The 15707-nt window shown below is 42.1% G+C and overlaps 2 protein-coding genes across 13 annotated transcripts in view; one reads left to right on the top strand and one right to left on the bottom strand.

Annotated features, from left to right (window-relative positions):
* MAP2K4 (mitogen-activated protein kinase kinase 4) overlaps window positions 1-3718 on the bottom strand; it is a 54246-nt gene extending 50528 nt beyond the window's left edge. For 2 of the 12 annotated variants that reach the window (XM_087887257.1, XM_087887259.1), the window contains exon 1: window positions 3612-3718. Coding sequence is in view for 7 of the 12 variants with exons in the window: in XM_034408487.3 (XP_034264378.1) it covers window positions 2919-3000 (82 nt within the window). In the remaining 5 variants the exon portion in view is untranslated. Of the gene's footprint in view, window positions 1-2450; window positions 2521-2918; window positions 3394-3577 lie in introns of those variants that run through there. The other 10 variants (XM_034408494.3, XM_087887256.1, XM_034408487.3 and 7 more) reach the window with 9 other exon arrangements.
* A 5358-nt stretch (window positions 3719-9076) lies between these two features.
* Window positions 9077-15113, top strand: TMEM220 (transmembrane protein 220). The gene is made up of 6 exons (XM_034408499.3): window positions 9077-9284; window positions 10445-10474; window positions 11837-11897; window positions 13266-13389; window positions 14127-14186; window positions 14604-15113. The coding sequence occupies exons 1-6, from the start codon at window positions 9177-9179 to the stop codon at window positions 14734-14736; spliced, it is 516 nt and encodes a 171-aa protein (XP_034264390.2). The 5' UTR covers window positions 9077-9176; the 3' UTR covers window positions 14737-15113.
* The last annotated feature ends 594 nt before the right edge of the window (window positions 15114-15707 follow it).

The following is a 15707-nucleotide window of genomic DNA, read 5'->3' as shown; positions in this document are numbered from 1 at the left end:
GGAAGGAGGCAATCACAAGCCACTCCTGAAAAATCTTGGCAAGAAAACTGCAGGGACCTATCCAGGCAGTCTCCAAGAAACAAATATGATTGAATGGAAGAGAAATAAAGACAGCAAGAGAACTTAGTCCGCCCACCTCCCCTCAGAAGCAGCCAGCTAGAACAGTGTGTCTTTGGATAATTTATTTGAAGTAATACAAGACTAAGAGCTTCCAATTTGATTACAATGTCTTTCAGACAAATATAGAAATTGTTAAAGTACAGAATGCCTCACAATAAACTATTAGTTACAATAAGCAGATTTTGAAAACAACTTTAAACAAGATGTTTTCCCAATTTAATATATTATAAATCAAAAAGTCCTATCAATTCAACACATTGTTTCTAATATCCAGGGGCAGTAATCTTTACTATGAAACAAAACATGGAAGTAACTAAAACATAAATGCTACAAAGTAATTGTTTTCTAAAACATCCACATGCTGGGATTCTCAAAGTCCTTTTTCTGCTATAAAAAACAGAATATTCCTACAGTTCTCTTCATGTCAGTGTCTGAGACTACTAGAAATAAAAATAACATTTTATAAGGAAGTGAATATTATTCTGCTGTTTAAACTTACACTAAGATTCTAAATAAAATATACTGCAATAAAAAGCTCTTGCATGGTAAGAAATTCCCTCAATTTGCTTGTTGATATACCATTTCTAGAAATTAAGACTAAGTAAATCGAAATTTGGCTACACATGGTAACCAGATACCATACTATTCTTACATCGGTTAATCAGAGGTGGCAACCTGTGGCACTCCAGATGTTATTAAATTACAACTCCTAGCATTTCTAGGAAGCACAGTCAATGTATTTATACTATGGTAAGGATTTGTGAGACAAAATTGTCATATAATTTAATCATGAGTAAGACTATCCAGAACAAAATTTAATTAATGCACTGTATTAGTGCATTACTCCATCTAGTACAGCTTCTAAAATAAACTAATGTGTTCAAAACTAGATTTTACAATACAGATAGTTGCTGAAATACTATATTACATATTCCTCCTTCAAATAGGTTTTGAATACCATCTTGACCTTAAATATGTTACTTTGATAATTCTTATATTTCAGCATACAGTTGTATACTGCTTCAAACACAAAATGTGTATATTAAACAGAATATACTATATTAGCTGATAGTTGCAAAAACATTTCCGTGCATTTTTAATGCAAGGAAAAGTCAATCAGTTTTCTAGCATCTGATGAGCACTATATGTAATTAATTCAGTCAACCACTGGCTTGAACAATTTAACATCATCAATATCCCAATAGCAGCTACTCTTCTAGGCTCATAGTCCTGGCATTAGAGATCCCCTGAAATAGAAATACTAGGTATTAAAACCAAGATCTTTAATATGCTTTACAAAACATAGCACTCTTTTCATAGAAGTGGTTCCAAAGCAGCAGTTGCATTATTAAAAACTACCTGCCCAAAATCTACTAGTGATCAATTGGCTTGCAGGAAAATGCATATTTTGCAATCTCAGTACCATAGTACTAAACTAAACTCATATTTATTATCATAGTGTCTTGACATGCTAACATATTTCCACATACTGAATTGATAAGAAATAGACCATTAAGAAACACAAGATAGAATGATACAATAGTGAAAATATGCTTCTACCTCTATACTGTATTTCAGAACGGTTTTCCTAATACAGATGCCATAGTGAATCTAAATCATTATGTGAACGGAAAGAGTATATTTCTGGATTTAACCAGAAATTCACAATGGCAACCTCAGGCATACACAGATCCTGAAAAAGGGAGCTCTCAGAGTTTTACACTGCATTTTACGCATTATTGCAATCAATAATAATCCTCTTTCCTGTCCTATGCAGAGGAATGCTCAGAATCGACTTCTTTTGCCTTTTACATTCCACTTACCGTACCTATCTTCGAATTTAAGGGAACGCCTCGCGGCTTTATTCATTTCGCCCTCTTAAAGCTACATCACCGCTTCCTCCTCCATGACTCCACACAAACACGCCTTACTACTTAGTGAGCTTTATACTGCTGCACAACTCACCGAAGACCTGCTGTAACCCTTCCCCCTCCCCACAACCCTTCACACCTACACACAGCAATAACCTCCCCCCCCCCCCACACACACACAGACTGCGGCCTCTCGGTTTGTTCCTTCTTCTGCACCAGATTCTAGTTGTCTCCGGGGATTTAAGCTCCCCGAATTTACCTCGCGGGGTGGGTTAACAAAAAAAAAAAAAAGCTCCACTTCTCACATTCCCGAAAATTTACACATCGGTTTGTTTCAGAGGTCCGATTTGCTGGTGATCGTCTGCTTTCGATTCCAAACGGTGTTTTGTTTTGATTGTTTGCACGCATATTTCTATATACACGCTCCCCCTCCCCTCCTCCAATACTGTACACACGTACTATATAGTTCGTTCATTCCCTCGTTCTCGGGGCCCATAAACTCCTCTCGTCTTGCGCCTCTTTAACACTCTGCCCACCACCACCCCCGTTTCGTCTCCCTGCATGCACACCACACCCCCTCCACCACCACCCCCCAAAAAAAATCACACTCCGTAAAGCTTGGGGAGAGGGGGGGGGGTCTTCCCGGATTCGCCAGAGAAGAAGTCAAGCCTCCACCTCCTGCCCGGGACGCGCTTCTAGGCCTATCATCCTCCAGAGAGGCCTGGTCCTCCTTTACCCAGCTCTGGCGCTCCCTCCTGTCCCTACAGGCAGGCAGGCAAGCAAGCAAGCAGGCGAGCGAGCGAGTCCAAGGCGAAGGCCGGCGGGGGTGGCGGTGGCGGGGGTGGAAGCGCGGCCTATAGAGCCTTTGGATCGTCGCTCGGGGAGGGGGGGGAGGCCCAGGGCCGCTCCCGAGGCGCGCTCCCTTACCCTGCATGCTGCTGACTGTCGTCTGCGCCGCCTGCGACCCGGGGCCGGAGCCAGAGCCGGGACCAGGGCTGGGAGCCGCCATTGTACAGCGCGCCAGACGCGGAGGGAGGGAGAGATGGACGGACGGCGGGGAGGGAAGGAGGCTGCAATGCAGCAGAAGCAGCGCAGCGGACCGGCCCCCTCCCCGTCCCGCGCGCCCGCCCGCCCCCGGCTCCTCGCGCACGCCCGCCTCGGCCCCAGGCAGCTGGCGGGACACCCAGACTCCCCGACTCGGGACGACAGGCGCCAGCCTCCCGGGCCCCGACCGACCCAAACCGTCGCTGCTCCTCTCCTCTCCTCGCTGTTGGGTCTCCCGTTTTTCCTTCTTTTTTTTTTTTTTCTTTCCGTCGCTCCCTCCCACCTCCGCGGCACAAGTATAACCCCTCCCAGGCAGCGGGCGGAACGGATGATGCCTCTGAGTCCTTCGCCCAAACAGAGGAGCCGGAGGAAGGACGGAGGAAAGGGAAGGAGCCGCGGGGCGCGCAAGGTCTCAGCCTTAGCCGGGCATGTCGCGCTCCCCTTCAAATGGGAGCGCCTTAAGAGATTACCCTTAGAGAGGGTGGGGGGTGGGAGATGGCGCAGAGCGAAAGGGCTGCTTGCAGAAAGAAGCTTTTGCCGACCTCAAAAGCGTGAAGGGCTCTGCTTCAAACCTGCCTCTTAAACCAGGAGCGGGTTGCCATGGAAGGCACAAGCCTCTCCGCCTCGCCTCGTCTTTTGGTTGCAAACGCCTGGGTGGGTATACAAAACGGTTTAAACCGGATGGCGTGAGGAGGAGGAGGAGGAAGGGAAGATCGTTCCTTGACGGAATCTGTAACTAGATCTCTTAAGAGATCCCAGAGAACATAATCAGTTCCGGTTCTGCAGGAATCGAGCCTGTGAATGATCCTGCTCTGCCTTGCCTTAATTAAAGGTGGTCCTGCGCTTTCCAATAAGATATTACACTGGGAAATGTATCCTGGTGAGCAAAGTGTTTTAAGGAACCTTATTCTCGTATTTTGTTATCAGCTTCTTCGGTGTTGATATTTACAGAGTTGCAAATTAATTAACAGGACACGCCTAAAAAAATGTATGGTGTACTACTTGTCCACCTAGGGGTTCAATATTACAAATATCAGAAACCCTTACAGTAAAACCATTCTTGTAACTTAAAATGGATCCTTAAAACAATAGAACACAAAACAATTGTAATAAATACCGTCTTAAAATATTTATTAAAATATGTATTTATTTATTTAAAACTTATTATTCAACCCCCCTCGGGAAGGTTTAAAAACTTACATTTAAAAAAAAGCTAATGAGAAAGTCCAAAGGGCTTCTTTGAACGTTTTTCTAGCCTTTGCCTTGTATTATAAACTTATTGCTCACTGTATTCCCAACATATGCAGTCTTTCAAGTAGGCATTTTTATTATTTTCCAATGATTAGATACTTCCTTTTACCCTATTCAAGAAAACTATTTGGATTTATTTACAGGTAGTCCTCAACATACGACCCCAAATATAATTGAGCCCCAAATATATGTTGTTAAGTGAGACATTTAAGTGAGTTTTGCCCCATTTTATGACCTACCTTGCCACAGTTGTTAAGTGAATCACTGCAGTTGTTAAGATAGTAACGCAGTAAATCTGGCTTCCCTGTTGACATTCTTGTCAGGTCACTAAAGAGGGTCACATGACTCAGGGACACTAACTGTCACAAATAAGAATCAGTTGCCAAGCATTGAGTTTTGATCATATGATCATGAGGGTGTGGCAACGGTCGTAAGTGGGAAAAATGTCGCTTTTTTCAGTGCCACTAAACGAACTGTTGTAAATTGAGGACTATCTGTATATAAAAATATTGGAAGTCACTTCTTTGTATTTCTTTCTTTTCTATTTTTCTTTTTTCTTTCCTTTCAAAGTGAAATTTCATTTCCATTTACCTTTTATCTTCCTTTTTCAACATTTTCAACATACATTTTTTATATTTTTCCCTTTTTAAATGGAAATTTTAAATTTGTTTTTAAAATATTGGGGTTTTAAATTTGTTCAGCCAATTATTTAATTCGTTTTATTCTGTTTTAAATTTTATATTTATATGTTTTATTCTATGGCTGTTCACCGCCCTGAGTCCTTCGGGAGTAGGGCGGTGTACAAATTCAATAAAATAAATAAATATTTAACCCCCAGATTGCACATCACTCCTGAATGGAGAAGTGGAACCTTACCCAAAAGTAAAGATAGAAGGTCCCCAAATCTAGGTGGTCCAACAATCACAGCCGCTCAATGTTGGACTGACTTGGAGTAGGTTTCTCTCTATTTAGGCCTCCCCAGCCTCCACTGGGATAAGATTTTAACAGCCTCACTTAACCAGCCTGGAGTTGTGAGATATAATAACCTCACCCAGTGGTTTCGTGTAAATGTTGATTAGGAGGAGGAGAAATGTTGGGCACCTCAAAAAGATGGGACTTGGGGAACGACCCATTCAACGCCAACTGGAATCAATCCTGAGGAAGGAAGAGAACCAGGGAAAAGTATTGCACATTGTCAACCCCTAGAGCCAGTTCAGAAGGATATGGTCAGTGAATGAAAGCCACTGAGAGATCATGGAGCACAAAGATGAGTGTACAATGGAATGGGCAAAAGGCAGTGATGGTATTCAAATTTTTTTACTATCAGTTCTGTGGGTGTGGCTTGTTTGGTGGGCGTGGCTTGGTCATGTGACTGAGTAGGCATGGCTAGGTGGTCATGTGACTGGGTGGGCATGGCTAAGTGGTCACGATCCTAGTTTTCCCCTACGAGGATTCCTGCATCCGGACCTTTTGCAATCCACAAAGGATCAAAGGAAACCAGATTCCATACATCTCTGAACCATTAAGGCAAACCAAATACAAGTGGTCCTCGCTTAATGTCCGGTTGCTTATGTTCAAATTTACCACTGACCTCCCCAAAGCTACTTGACCTGTTTTTGGAGTTTTGACAGCCATGCACACACACACACACACATTTATGACCAGTTACAACATTCCACACAATCATGTGACTAAGGTTTTCTATGTTTTTTGCCAGTTTCCAACAATTCCTTCTGGTTTCCATTTAAAAATGCCCATTGGGGAAAATGGACATTTAACAACCACAGTGTTTGCTTAATGACCACAGGGTTCATTTAACGACCATGGTGTTTGCCTAACTCGGATCTGCAACCTTAAAAACTCAGAGCCATTTTTCTATTTTCTTTTAAACAGGTATCTCTCTCTCTCCATCTCTCTTTTCTCCCCCTCTCACGCTCAGCTCTCTCTTTCTCCCTCTCTCTTTGTCATCTCCTCTCTTTTTCCCTCATTTCTCTCTCATCTCTTTTTCTTTCTCCGTTTCTCATCTATCCCTCTCTCTCTCTCTCATCTCTCTCTCATCTCTCTCTCATCTCTTTCTCATCTCTCTCATCTCTTTCTCATCTCTTTGTGTGTGTCTTGACTCTCTCCCCCCTCTCTCTGTCTCTTCTCTCTTTCCCTCCCTCCCTCCCTCCCTCCCTCTCTCTGTCCATAGGGGGGAAGGAACCTCTGAACTGGTGCTGGGTGGTGGGAATCTGACGTCTGGAGGCCAACGAGCCAGGTACTGAAGACCAGATGCGGGCAATCCCGCAGTCTCCCAAAAAATAACAGATGTCTTGTTGCTTGCGAGCGCTTCTGGTGAGGAGGAAGAGAAGCATGGTGGGAGGAGGTTTGGTGGGTATCAGAGGAGCGGTGAGCGCTTCGCGGCTCCTAAGCGGGTATTGAGCCTCCCCACTCACAACATCTTCACTTGAGGGCATTGCTGGCAGCCGCTTCCTGCGTCAGGAGGGCTGTGCTCTTCCCACTGCTGCTCGGCCTCCTCGATGCATGGAGGCAGGAGGTGGCAATTTCTTTCGCTGCCTGCAAGTTGCGGGCGGCAAGTAGCAGAGTGAGTAAACCAGTGATCTGCCGGCTGCCTCTAATCTGCAGTTTACTCATGAGCACATTTACTCGTGAGCATGGTTGGGGCTCCCGTTCTCAGAATCTTGTCTTCTCAGACAAGATTCTCTGGTCTTATGAAACCAAGATTGAATTGTTTGGCCTCATTTCTAAATGTTATGTTTAGAGCAGTGATGGTTAACCTTTTTGGTGCCAAGTGTCCAAAGTGTGTGTGTGCCCAAACCCCCAAAATGCAATGCGAGCGCCCCCCATGCATGTGTGCACATCCCCATGCATGCCCACACATTTCCCATGCATGCACCCTGCCCCCCCATGCATGTTCCCAGGCCCTCCCCGCTCCCCATTTTGGCTTCCAGGTTGCTGCAGGAGGCTTTCCAGGCCCAAATAGGGCTGCGGGGAAGCCTCACACGACACCCCCGTGCCCTGTTTTGGCTTCCAGGTTGGTGCAGGATGCTTTCCAGGTCCAAAATGGGGGGCGAGGGGCCTCGCGTGATGCCCCTGTGTCCCGTTTTGGCTTCCAAGTTGGTGCAGGAGGCTTTCCAGGCCCAAAACGGGGCACAAGGATGTATGTGCAAACCCCCAAACTGCAGTGCGAGCACCCTGCGCATGCACCCTGCTGCCTGCTTATGTGCCCTGTTCTCTGCGCATGTGCACGCACATCCCCCACATGCGCCCCGCCTCCCACGCATACACGGCAGAGACCCGAAGACCAGCTGGCCGGCGAAGGTGCACGGTGGAGCTGAGCTGGGGCGATGGCTGGCGTGCCCGCAGAGAGGCTCTGCGTGCCACATGTGGAACGCTTGCAATACGTTTGCCATCACAGCAGTAGTGGGTTTAAATTTCGACCACTACTGGTTTGCTTATGAGTGTGCGCGTGCGTGAAACACTTCCGCGCATGCGCAGAGACGTCCGGGTGGGTGGGCAGAGCCTCCTGCGGCTGCTGCTACTGGTTCACCCTGGTAGCAACCCATCACTGCATCACAGTTCTAGAGGAAATCAAGCACTGCTCATCACCTGCCCAATACCATCCTAATAGTAAAGCATGGTGTTTTTCAGCAGCAGGAACTGGGAGGGAAAGCTGAATGGGGCAAAATACAGGGATATCCTCAATGAAAACCTGTTCCACAGCACTCAGGACCTCAGACTGGGCCAAAGGTTCAATTTCCAACATGATAGCAATCCTAAGCACACAGCCTAGACAACACAGGAGTGGCTTAAAGACAACTCTGTGAATGTCCTAGAGTGGCCCAGCCAGAGCCCTGAGTTGAACCCTAATTGAATATCTCTGTAGGGACCTGATAATGGCTGTCCACCTATGGTTGCCATCCAACCTGAGTTTGGGATTTGCAAGGAAGAATGGCAGAAAATCCCCCAATCCAGGTGTGCAAAGCTTGTTGCATCATACCCAAAAAGCCTCGAGGCTGTAATTGCTGTCAAAGGTGCTTTAACACAATACTAAGTGAAAGGTCTGAATACTTATACCAATGTGATATTTCAGTTTTTTCTTTTTTAATAAATTTATAGACATTTTTAATATTCTGTTTTCAGTCTGTTGTCATGGGATACTTGAGAGTAGATTAATGAGAAAAAATGAATTTCAACAACTGTAGAATCAGGCTGCAGCATAATAAATTGACAAAAATGAAAGGGGTCTGAATACTTTCTGAATGCCAAAACTATGCCAAAACTCACATTACCCACATTAGTCATTTACCTCCAACAGCCGATTAGAGCCAGAACTGCAGAAATTTTAATGACAATAAATAATTCATTGCAATGTAAACAACAAATAAAAACACTTCAGCAATAAATCAAAGATGTTCCAGTCATCTAATGCTCAGTGTTTCCACATAGTCCTTCCTTACGATTTTATTGGCAGCTCATTAGGTGCTTTCTAAAATAGTTTCAAAGAAACGGTTGGTAGATAGTCTTCAGTCTTAACAACGGAAATCGAAGTTATGCCCACTTGAAAAGGAAGAAGCAGTCAAGTCAGCTTCGAAACTCTGGCTTCCTTCCATCAGTCATCAAGGCGTGACTGTTTATTTACAAACAGAAGATCCAAAGTCGCAACTCCAAATTAGCTGCGTATCACTAACAGACTGACACGGCTGCCGTACTACGTGCATTACTCGCCCCCTGAAAAGAAGACAAGAGGCGGGATCCCGGCTGCTTTGGTGGGACGTCCTGAGCGCTGGTGGGCGTGGGAAGAGTGGGTGGGCTTTGAAAGAAGGTTACGCTTAGGGCTGCGTATACCCAGCGGGGCGGGCTGGGAAAGGCAAGTCGTAATTCCGGGTAATGGAGGCTGACTGTTTTACTTCGTCTCCTCTCTCGGGTGCCAGCCGGCTTTGGAGGCTCAGCAACTTGATCATGGCCGTCTTCTTCGGGCTGGCTGGAGCCGTTCAGGTCCGGCTGGGCTGGATGAGTATTTGTGTTGAGAGGGACAAAGGGTGCGCGGGCGCTGGGCAGGCTAATCCCCTGAGTAGCACAGGCGAGAACTCAATGACCGAGGGGCAGAGTCTGGAAGGATCCCGAATTGGGGAAAGGCTCGAGTAATGGGGTCGCAAGAGAAGACAAGGTTCCCCCTTCGCCTCTTCTTCTACCGACTTCAAATAGAGCGGTGAGAAGAGGGTAAACTCCAGAGAAAGCTTCGCAAGAAAAGCAACTTTAAAAACGTAAACAGTCAAGACTTCCTACTCCTGGTCACTCTTGGAAGCATCACCCGTTCCTGTAATTATCTTGGCAACAATAAGAAAGTGGTTTGCCAAGGTCTTATTCTGAGATATTTTTCGATGTGCCATTCTATTCTCCAACCTTGGACTTTCCCTTAGCTGCTCAGGTAAGGGCCTCTCCCCATTTATCCAGCTGACAGTATCCTTTTCTGCCTCCTTTTGCAGAATTGGCTTTATTTCCTCTCCCGTCCAAGAGCAAGGCTGGAATGGCCCGAAAGCAGAATTTTTCTCCTTGATATGTAAACACTCTTATGCTTCTCACCCATTATCTTGGTGATGGATCAAATAGCCAGTGGACATATTAATAGAAGACGGTCGAGCTTTTTTCAGTCTAGTTTCAAATCAGCCTCTTTTGCCACCATTCTGCTATTTTATCCCTATCCACAATTTGGCAAGTGAAAAGTCCCGAAAAGGTATTTTGTGTGTATTCTTGCTAAGAAACTATATGGAAAGGTCCTTGTGCTCACCAAGTTTCAAACACAACTTGAAGGTGATTTGATGTTGCTTTTTAAAATGAATACTACAGCCTGCAATGGAGCCACCACTGAGTTGGCATCAATCAGATTTGTCATAGGGTGCACACAGTTTGACTGTAGACGTCAAAAGAGGAGCCCATTCTTAGAGGTTTGCAATTTCTTTCCAGTCCTCATGTAGTTTTCAAGAAATAACATTTGCTGATCATCTTTTATCAATGACAAAAGATCCCTAGTAAGTCTTCCACAGATTGAGCAAGGAAAGCTGATAGTGACTTTTGGTTTATCTTGAAGGATTTTGATTTTATGTGCTATTCAATATCAGAGCATATAGCAATGATTTTTGCTTTCTTTGTCGCAGATCAATGACCCTGATCCTGGACTTTGGATAGTGAGTATAGATATGGTCTTGTCCCTTGCTATGTTAACATTATGTCCTAACATTTTTACTGGGGTGGTACTTTTTTATCCCACCTTTATTAAGGTGCTTATTGGACCAGACCTGTTTTCCTTTGAGATCAGCCATGATTGGTTAGATGCTGCCACCTGCTGCGCATAGAATAAATACAAAACTGGACCTAAAAGCAATTAATGATGGTATCTGGGGGAGGAAGTTAAATTGCAGAAGATAGTTTTTCAATTACTGTACTGAAATTTCAAATTAAGTGCATGCCACTAGTAAGTAAATAGATTTTATTTACTAACAAGGGCTGCCTTACACAAATGAGCGAAATATGGTCCTATTGTGCACTTGCACAATAAGAACTGTAATTGCACTTTTGCTGCCATTGCTGAACAATTTTCAAAGCTAACCCTTGGTACAGCAGCCTAATTTAGAGTTTCCTTCAGAGTTCACAACTGGTGTACTGCATCTGCTTCTAATGGTGCAAATACTATGAAGTGAACTTGAATTACTAATAACAAAACTGGTTTACGAGACCGCCTTCTGCCTCCCATAGCCTCCCACCGACCAGTACGCTCCCACAGAGAGGGTCTCCTCAGGGTGCCGTCGGTTAGACAGTGTTGACTGGCAACCCCCAGAGGGAGAGCCTTCTCTGTAGGGGCACCTGCCCTCTGGAACGAGCTGCCCCCGGAAATTCGTCGGATTTCCGACCTCCGTACCTTTCGCCGCGCCCTTAAAACGCTATTATTCCATCAAGCAGGGCTGGCCTAAAATTTTATGGGAATGGGTTATTTTATTTTAGATGATTGCCCAAACTAATAATTTTAAATTGTTTTTAACTTCTATATTGTTGGTTTTTATTTTGGCTGTACACCGCCCTGAGTCCTTCGGGAGAAGGGCGGTATAAAAATTAAATAAATAAATAAATAAATAATAAACAAACAAACATGACACCTAAATTACAGTTCTCCTGTGTGCAGTTTATTCTCCACATGGACTGATTGTTTCCCCAAGCTGACAAAACATTCATAAGAAATAATAATTTCGCCTGTGATCATCACATGCAGCTTGGTAGGTCTGTTTGATGGTGGGTGGTTTCATTGGTAAAACATTTCTTTTTGTGAAATGTCAATGGTTTAAAAGGCCAATAAGCACAATGGAGCTTTTTTGCCCTTCTAAGATCTTTTTTCCTTAGACAATAAAATACAGCTTTCCTACTTTACTAACTTTCCCTGAGATGTAATTTTGGGACTTGTTTATTTATCTAGTCTTTGGGATTGAACACTTTCCATTTTCCTCTTTTCTATATTCGTTTATTTATAAAATGTATTTAATATATCTCACTCTTAGGTTGTGTACTCTGTGCCAGCAAGTCTTGCACTGGTAGTGAGCCTTAATCCATCAGTCACAGGTATAGTATTATTGGGGAAAAGAGATCACTCTTCTAATGACAGATTCTGGGTACTCATCTCTTCTTTGCTTTTTGATAATTTAGAAATAAGCTTTATTGCCCCATCCAGTTAACTAAACATTGTTGACTACATTTTTAAACCATGAATTGATATGTGATTGTAAAATATTACTAGGCAATATACTCAGTGGTGGGATTCAAAATTTTGTACTACTACAAATTTTTTTACTACGGTTCTGTGGGCATGGCATGGTGGATGTGGCATGGCGTGGCTTGGTGGTATGGTAGGGGAAGGATACTATAAAATCTCCATTCCCTCCCCACTCTAGGGGAAGGATACTGCAAAATCCCCATTTCCTCCCGATCAGCTGGGACTCGGGAGGTAGAGAATAGATGGGGATGGGGCCAGCCAAAAGTGGTATTGACCGGTTCTCCGAACTACTCAAAATTTCCGCTACCGGTTCTCCAGAACTGGTCAGAACCTGCTGAATACCACCTCTGAATATGCTGAACACTGAAATCATAAAGTTGTATAAGGGTAGTACATTCTTCCATTTTTGGTAGATGTTTTTTGGAATATAGTTATAATTATTTATAACTCCTTTCTTTTTCTAAAAAAAATCCTCACAATTGTGATATTGGAAACAGAATTATTGGACATAGAGATGGGGAATTTAGGTGTTAAATCACCACTGGCTTTCAGCTTAAATTGATTTCATGGAATTTTTGTGAGGATAAAAACAGAGCAGAGAATAGAGCATATTTCAATTCTTTGGTTGAAAAGACAGCATATGACAGTAATGTTTTAAGTAATCTTAGATATACCTAGCGTTCTATTTCTTTCACATTTAACTTGAGATCTACATTGTATAAATCCATGTGTTGTTTAGCTTCTCTATTAAGGTAGTTTGTTGTATTCTATATATATGCTTGCATATATTTTTGTTATGTTTAGATGTTTTAATCAACATATTCAAAGTCAATTGAAATCTTATCATTTTTGATATTCTCTTCTGCCCTTCTCTTTATCGAATAAAGAAGTCTACCTAGACTAGTTTCCTTGAGATTTCATACTATATGCTCATTTCCTTATGTGTTATCTGTATCTAATGCGGCCTGTTAGCTACTCTCTCTTTTCAGTATCTCCTATATTTTAAATTTTCAAAATACAGCTGTTTTAGATATTTCAACATGCATGAAAAATATTCTTCTTGTTTGATGATTCGATTAATGCAGTAAATCCCAAATCTAAAGAATTTTTTCTCTGCAATTGTTGTTTGAAGGCTCTTGAAGAGATTGATCAAGACAAATGAATTCAATGTGCAAACTCCATTGTGATTTGTACAAATAACTCACCACATTTTCCAGATAACATTCTGTGGAGAAGTATATCAGATCTACATTCAGCTGCTTGTGTCGTGGGTTCTGCTGTGTTGGGATATGCCTTGGTTACTACTGCTCAAAATAATATCTTGCACGAGGAAGAAGGCAGGTAAGTAATGAGATCTTTTCTGCATTAATTCGTATTTTCATGATCACCATAGTTCTCATCATTAACACTTGTGAGAGCCTTAAGCTATCCTAGATCTAAGGAATTAGAATGATTTAAAGCTTTGAAATCCCTAGAACAAATTCCTGAAACACATGATATATTTTGATGTGCCAAGAAAATTAATAGAAGGAAATCCTAGAAAACTTTATCTTGCAATCTGAGCTTAGTAACATTTGATATTGAACATAGTTTGATTTTTTTAATGGTTTTTTTCAGGTTCGTCTGTAATTGCTATTTAATCCAGTTTTTTATGTTTAAGTAGAATGTCATATTTTATTGTAAAGATGCTGAATGTAACCAGACTACAACCAATCTTATTATAATGGTTGTATATGTTTTAATGTAAGAATATATGACATTGATTGGATAGTGCCCAAGTCAAGTAAAGTGCTTATACCTCTTGCCTAAAATGGAAGTACCTTGCATTCCCTATCAAACTTTGACTTTGATGGGATTGTGTTAATACTCCCAAGAAATTAAAATATGGCAAATTTTCCTCAAGTAGTATTTTTTTTCATTTCTTAAATTGTCAGTATATTCTTTCAGTAAGTATGTGCTTGTTTAGTACTAAACAGAATTAATGCTGTTGTAACTATAAGCAGAGTCTTTCTTTGCATAGTTTATTTTGTGGGATCAATTTTGTGTAACTTAACACAGTTGTCTTTGATTAAAAACAGGGAGTTATTTGGTCTGGTGATTGTTACTGCCTGGATGAGCCTTTGTCGTAATTCAGCCAAGTGAGTCTTTTAACTTGCCAAATCCAGCTTAGTAATACATTGAAAACTTGTGCTTACCCTGACAAATATATTATAATCCTGTGCCAAATATGACTGATTTTTGTGGTCTTGTTATAGTTGGAGATTAAGTTCTTTTAAAGAGAAAAGCAAATTATTTAGTCCTTGGTATGTATTTAACATAGACAACTGAACTTTGCTCAAGTAGTTGAGTGAGGAGACTGGAGTTCTAGTTTAGTGGTAGAGTTGCCAGTCCCAATTGTGGTTACTAAGTGAGGACTATCTGTATAACTTCTTTATCAGTTTCAGAAATCATGTCAATGTACTTTTACAAAACCAAGAATAATTCATATTTGTGAGTTCCTGTTGATTGGGTTGAATTGGATTGTATTTCAGCAAACACTGTCTGTTTCTTTCCAGAAATTCCCTGGGTGGATTTCATTTGGTCATTGCAATTTTCCTCTGTCTTTCTCCTTTTGTAATGTGGTTATACATCTATGTGAATACAGAAATGCGAGCATCATGGCCATCTCACTGTAAAACTGTTATTTAAAATAATGGAAAGCATCAAGAGTTTTCATTACTTCAGAGGTTGTTTCTCTACTGATGCCAAATGAACAGGAACCACAATTAAGGCTAATTACTTCCCATGAAGACCAGTTTCTCTAAAGTACTTCTGAAGACTGACAATCCAGAAAACTGAACTCTGGATTATGACCTTTGTTTTCAACTGCTTTAAGGCCAGTTGTTTCATGATTTCCATTTTATTTGTGTGCTCTTGATACATGCAAGGGGTTGGGCTGAATAAATCAAAGTGCCTCTGTGCCTCATGTTGAAGCCACAGGACTGTAGCCAGACATTACTGGAAGAACTATATGTTTTATGTAATTATGAAATGTAAATAAATATATTAATAATTTGATAAAGATGTATCAGGTGTCTCTGAAATTCCATCCATGCTTTTCTACATATATCTGCACTATTTGGATGATTAACATACAATTTGTCATCGTTCCGAGTAATGAACTCCGGGAAGTTGAGACTCTGACACTTTGTTCAGATTCAAGAAATCCTTTATTGAGTACATCATATCTGCGAATAGAAAGGTGAAGCTAGCTCTAAATTATTCCCGCGCTTAGGGATAGTTAAAAGAATGAGACCTTCCCACCCCATGTCTTTCAGGTCACATGGGCCAATCAGTCCAGATGTAGATTCCTGCCCAACTTCGACAGGTGTCTGTTGACATGACCTTGGTTCTCACACCGCCTGGTAGATGTTATGGCTAGCTAGTTGAGGCTAAATCCCTCCTCCCCTTGAAGGGCAACCAAGAAAACCAAAGCAAGCATGGCTTCAGCTGAAGTCGTTTTGCAGGTTGACACAAATCTTAATCCATAACAGAATGTCATATTCCATTTAATAAACCATAGATTAAAATATGGAGAAGCATTTGATGTAGTGCTAGGCTCATTTCTCTGTAAATTATTCTTCACAGCTGTTTTAACTTAAAACCTGTGTTTTAAAGAG

This window comes from Pantherophis guttatus, chromosome 2 (assembly GCF_059756535.1).
Source record: "Pantherophis guttatus breed Tessera chromosome 2, ASM5975653v1, whole genome shotgun sequence".
In the NCBI taxonomy this organism is placed as follows: Eukaryota; Metazoa; Chordata; class Lepidosauria; order Squamata; family Colubridae; genus Pantherophis; species Pantherophis guttatus.
Note: the sequence above shows the minus strand (reverse complement) of the source record. Positions and strands in the feature narration are given on the sequence as shown.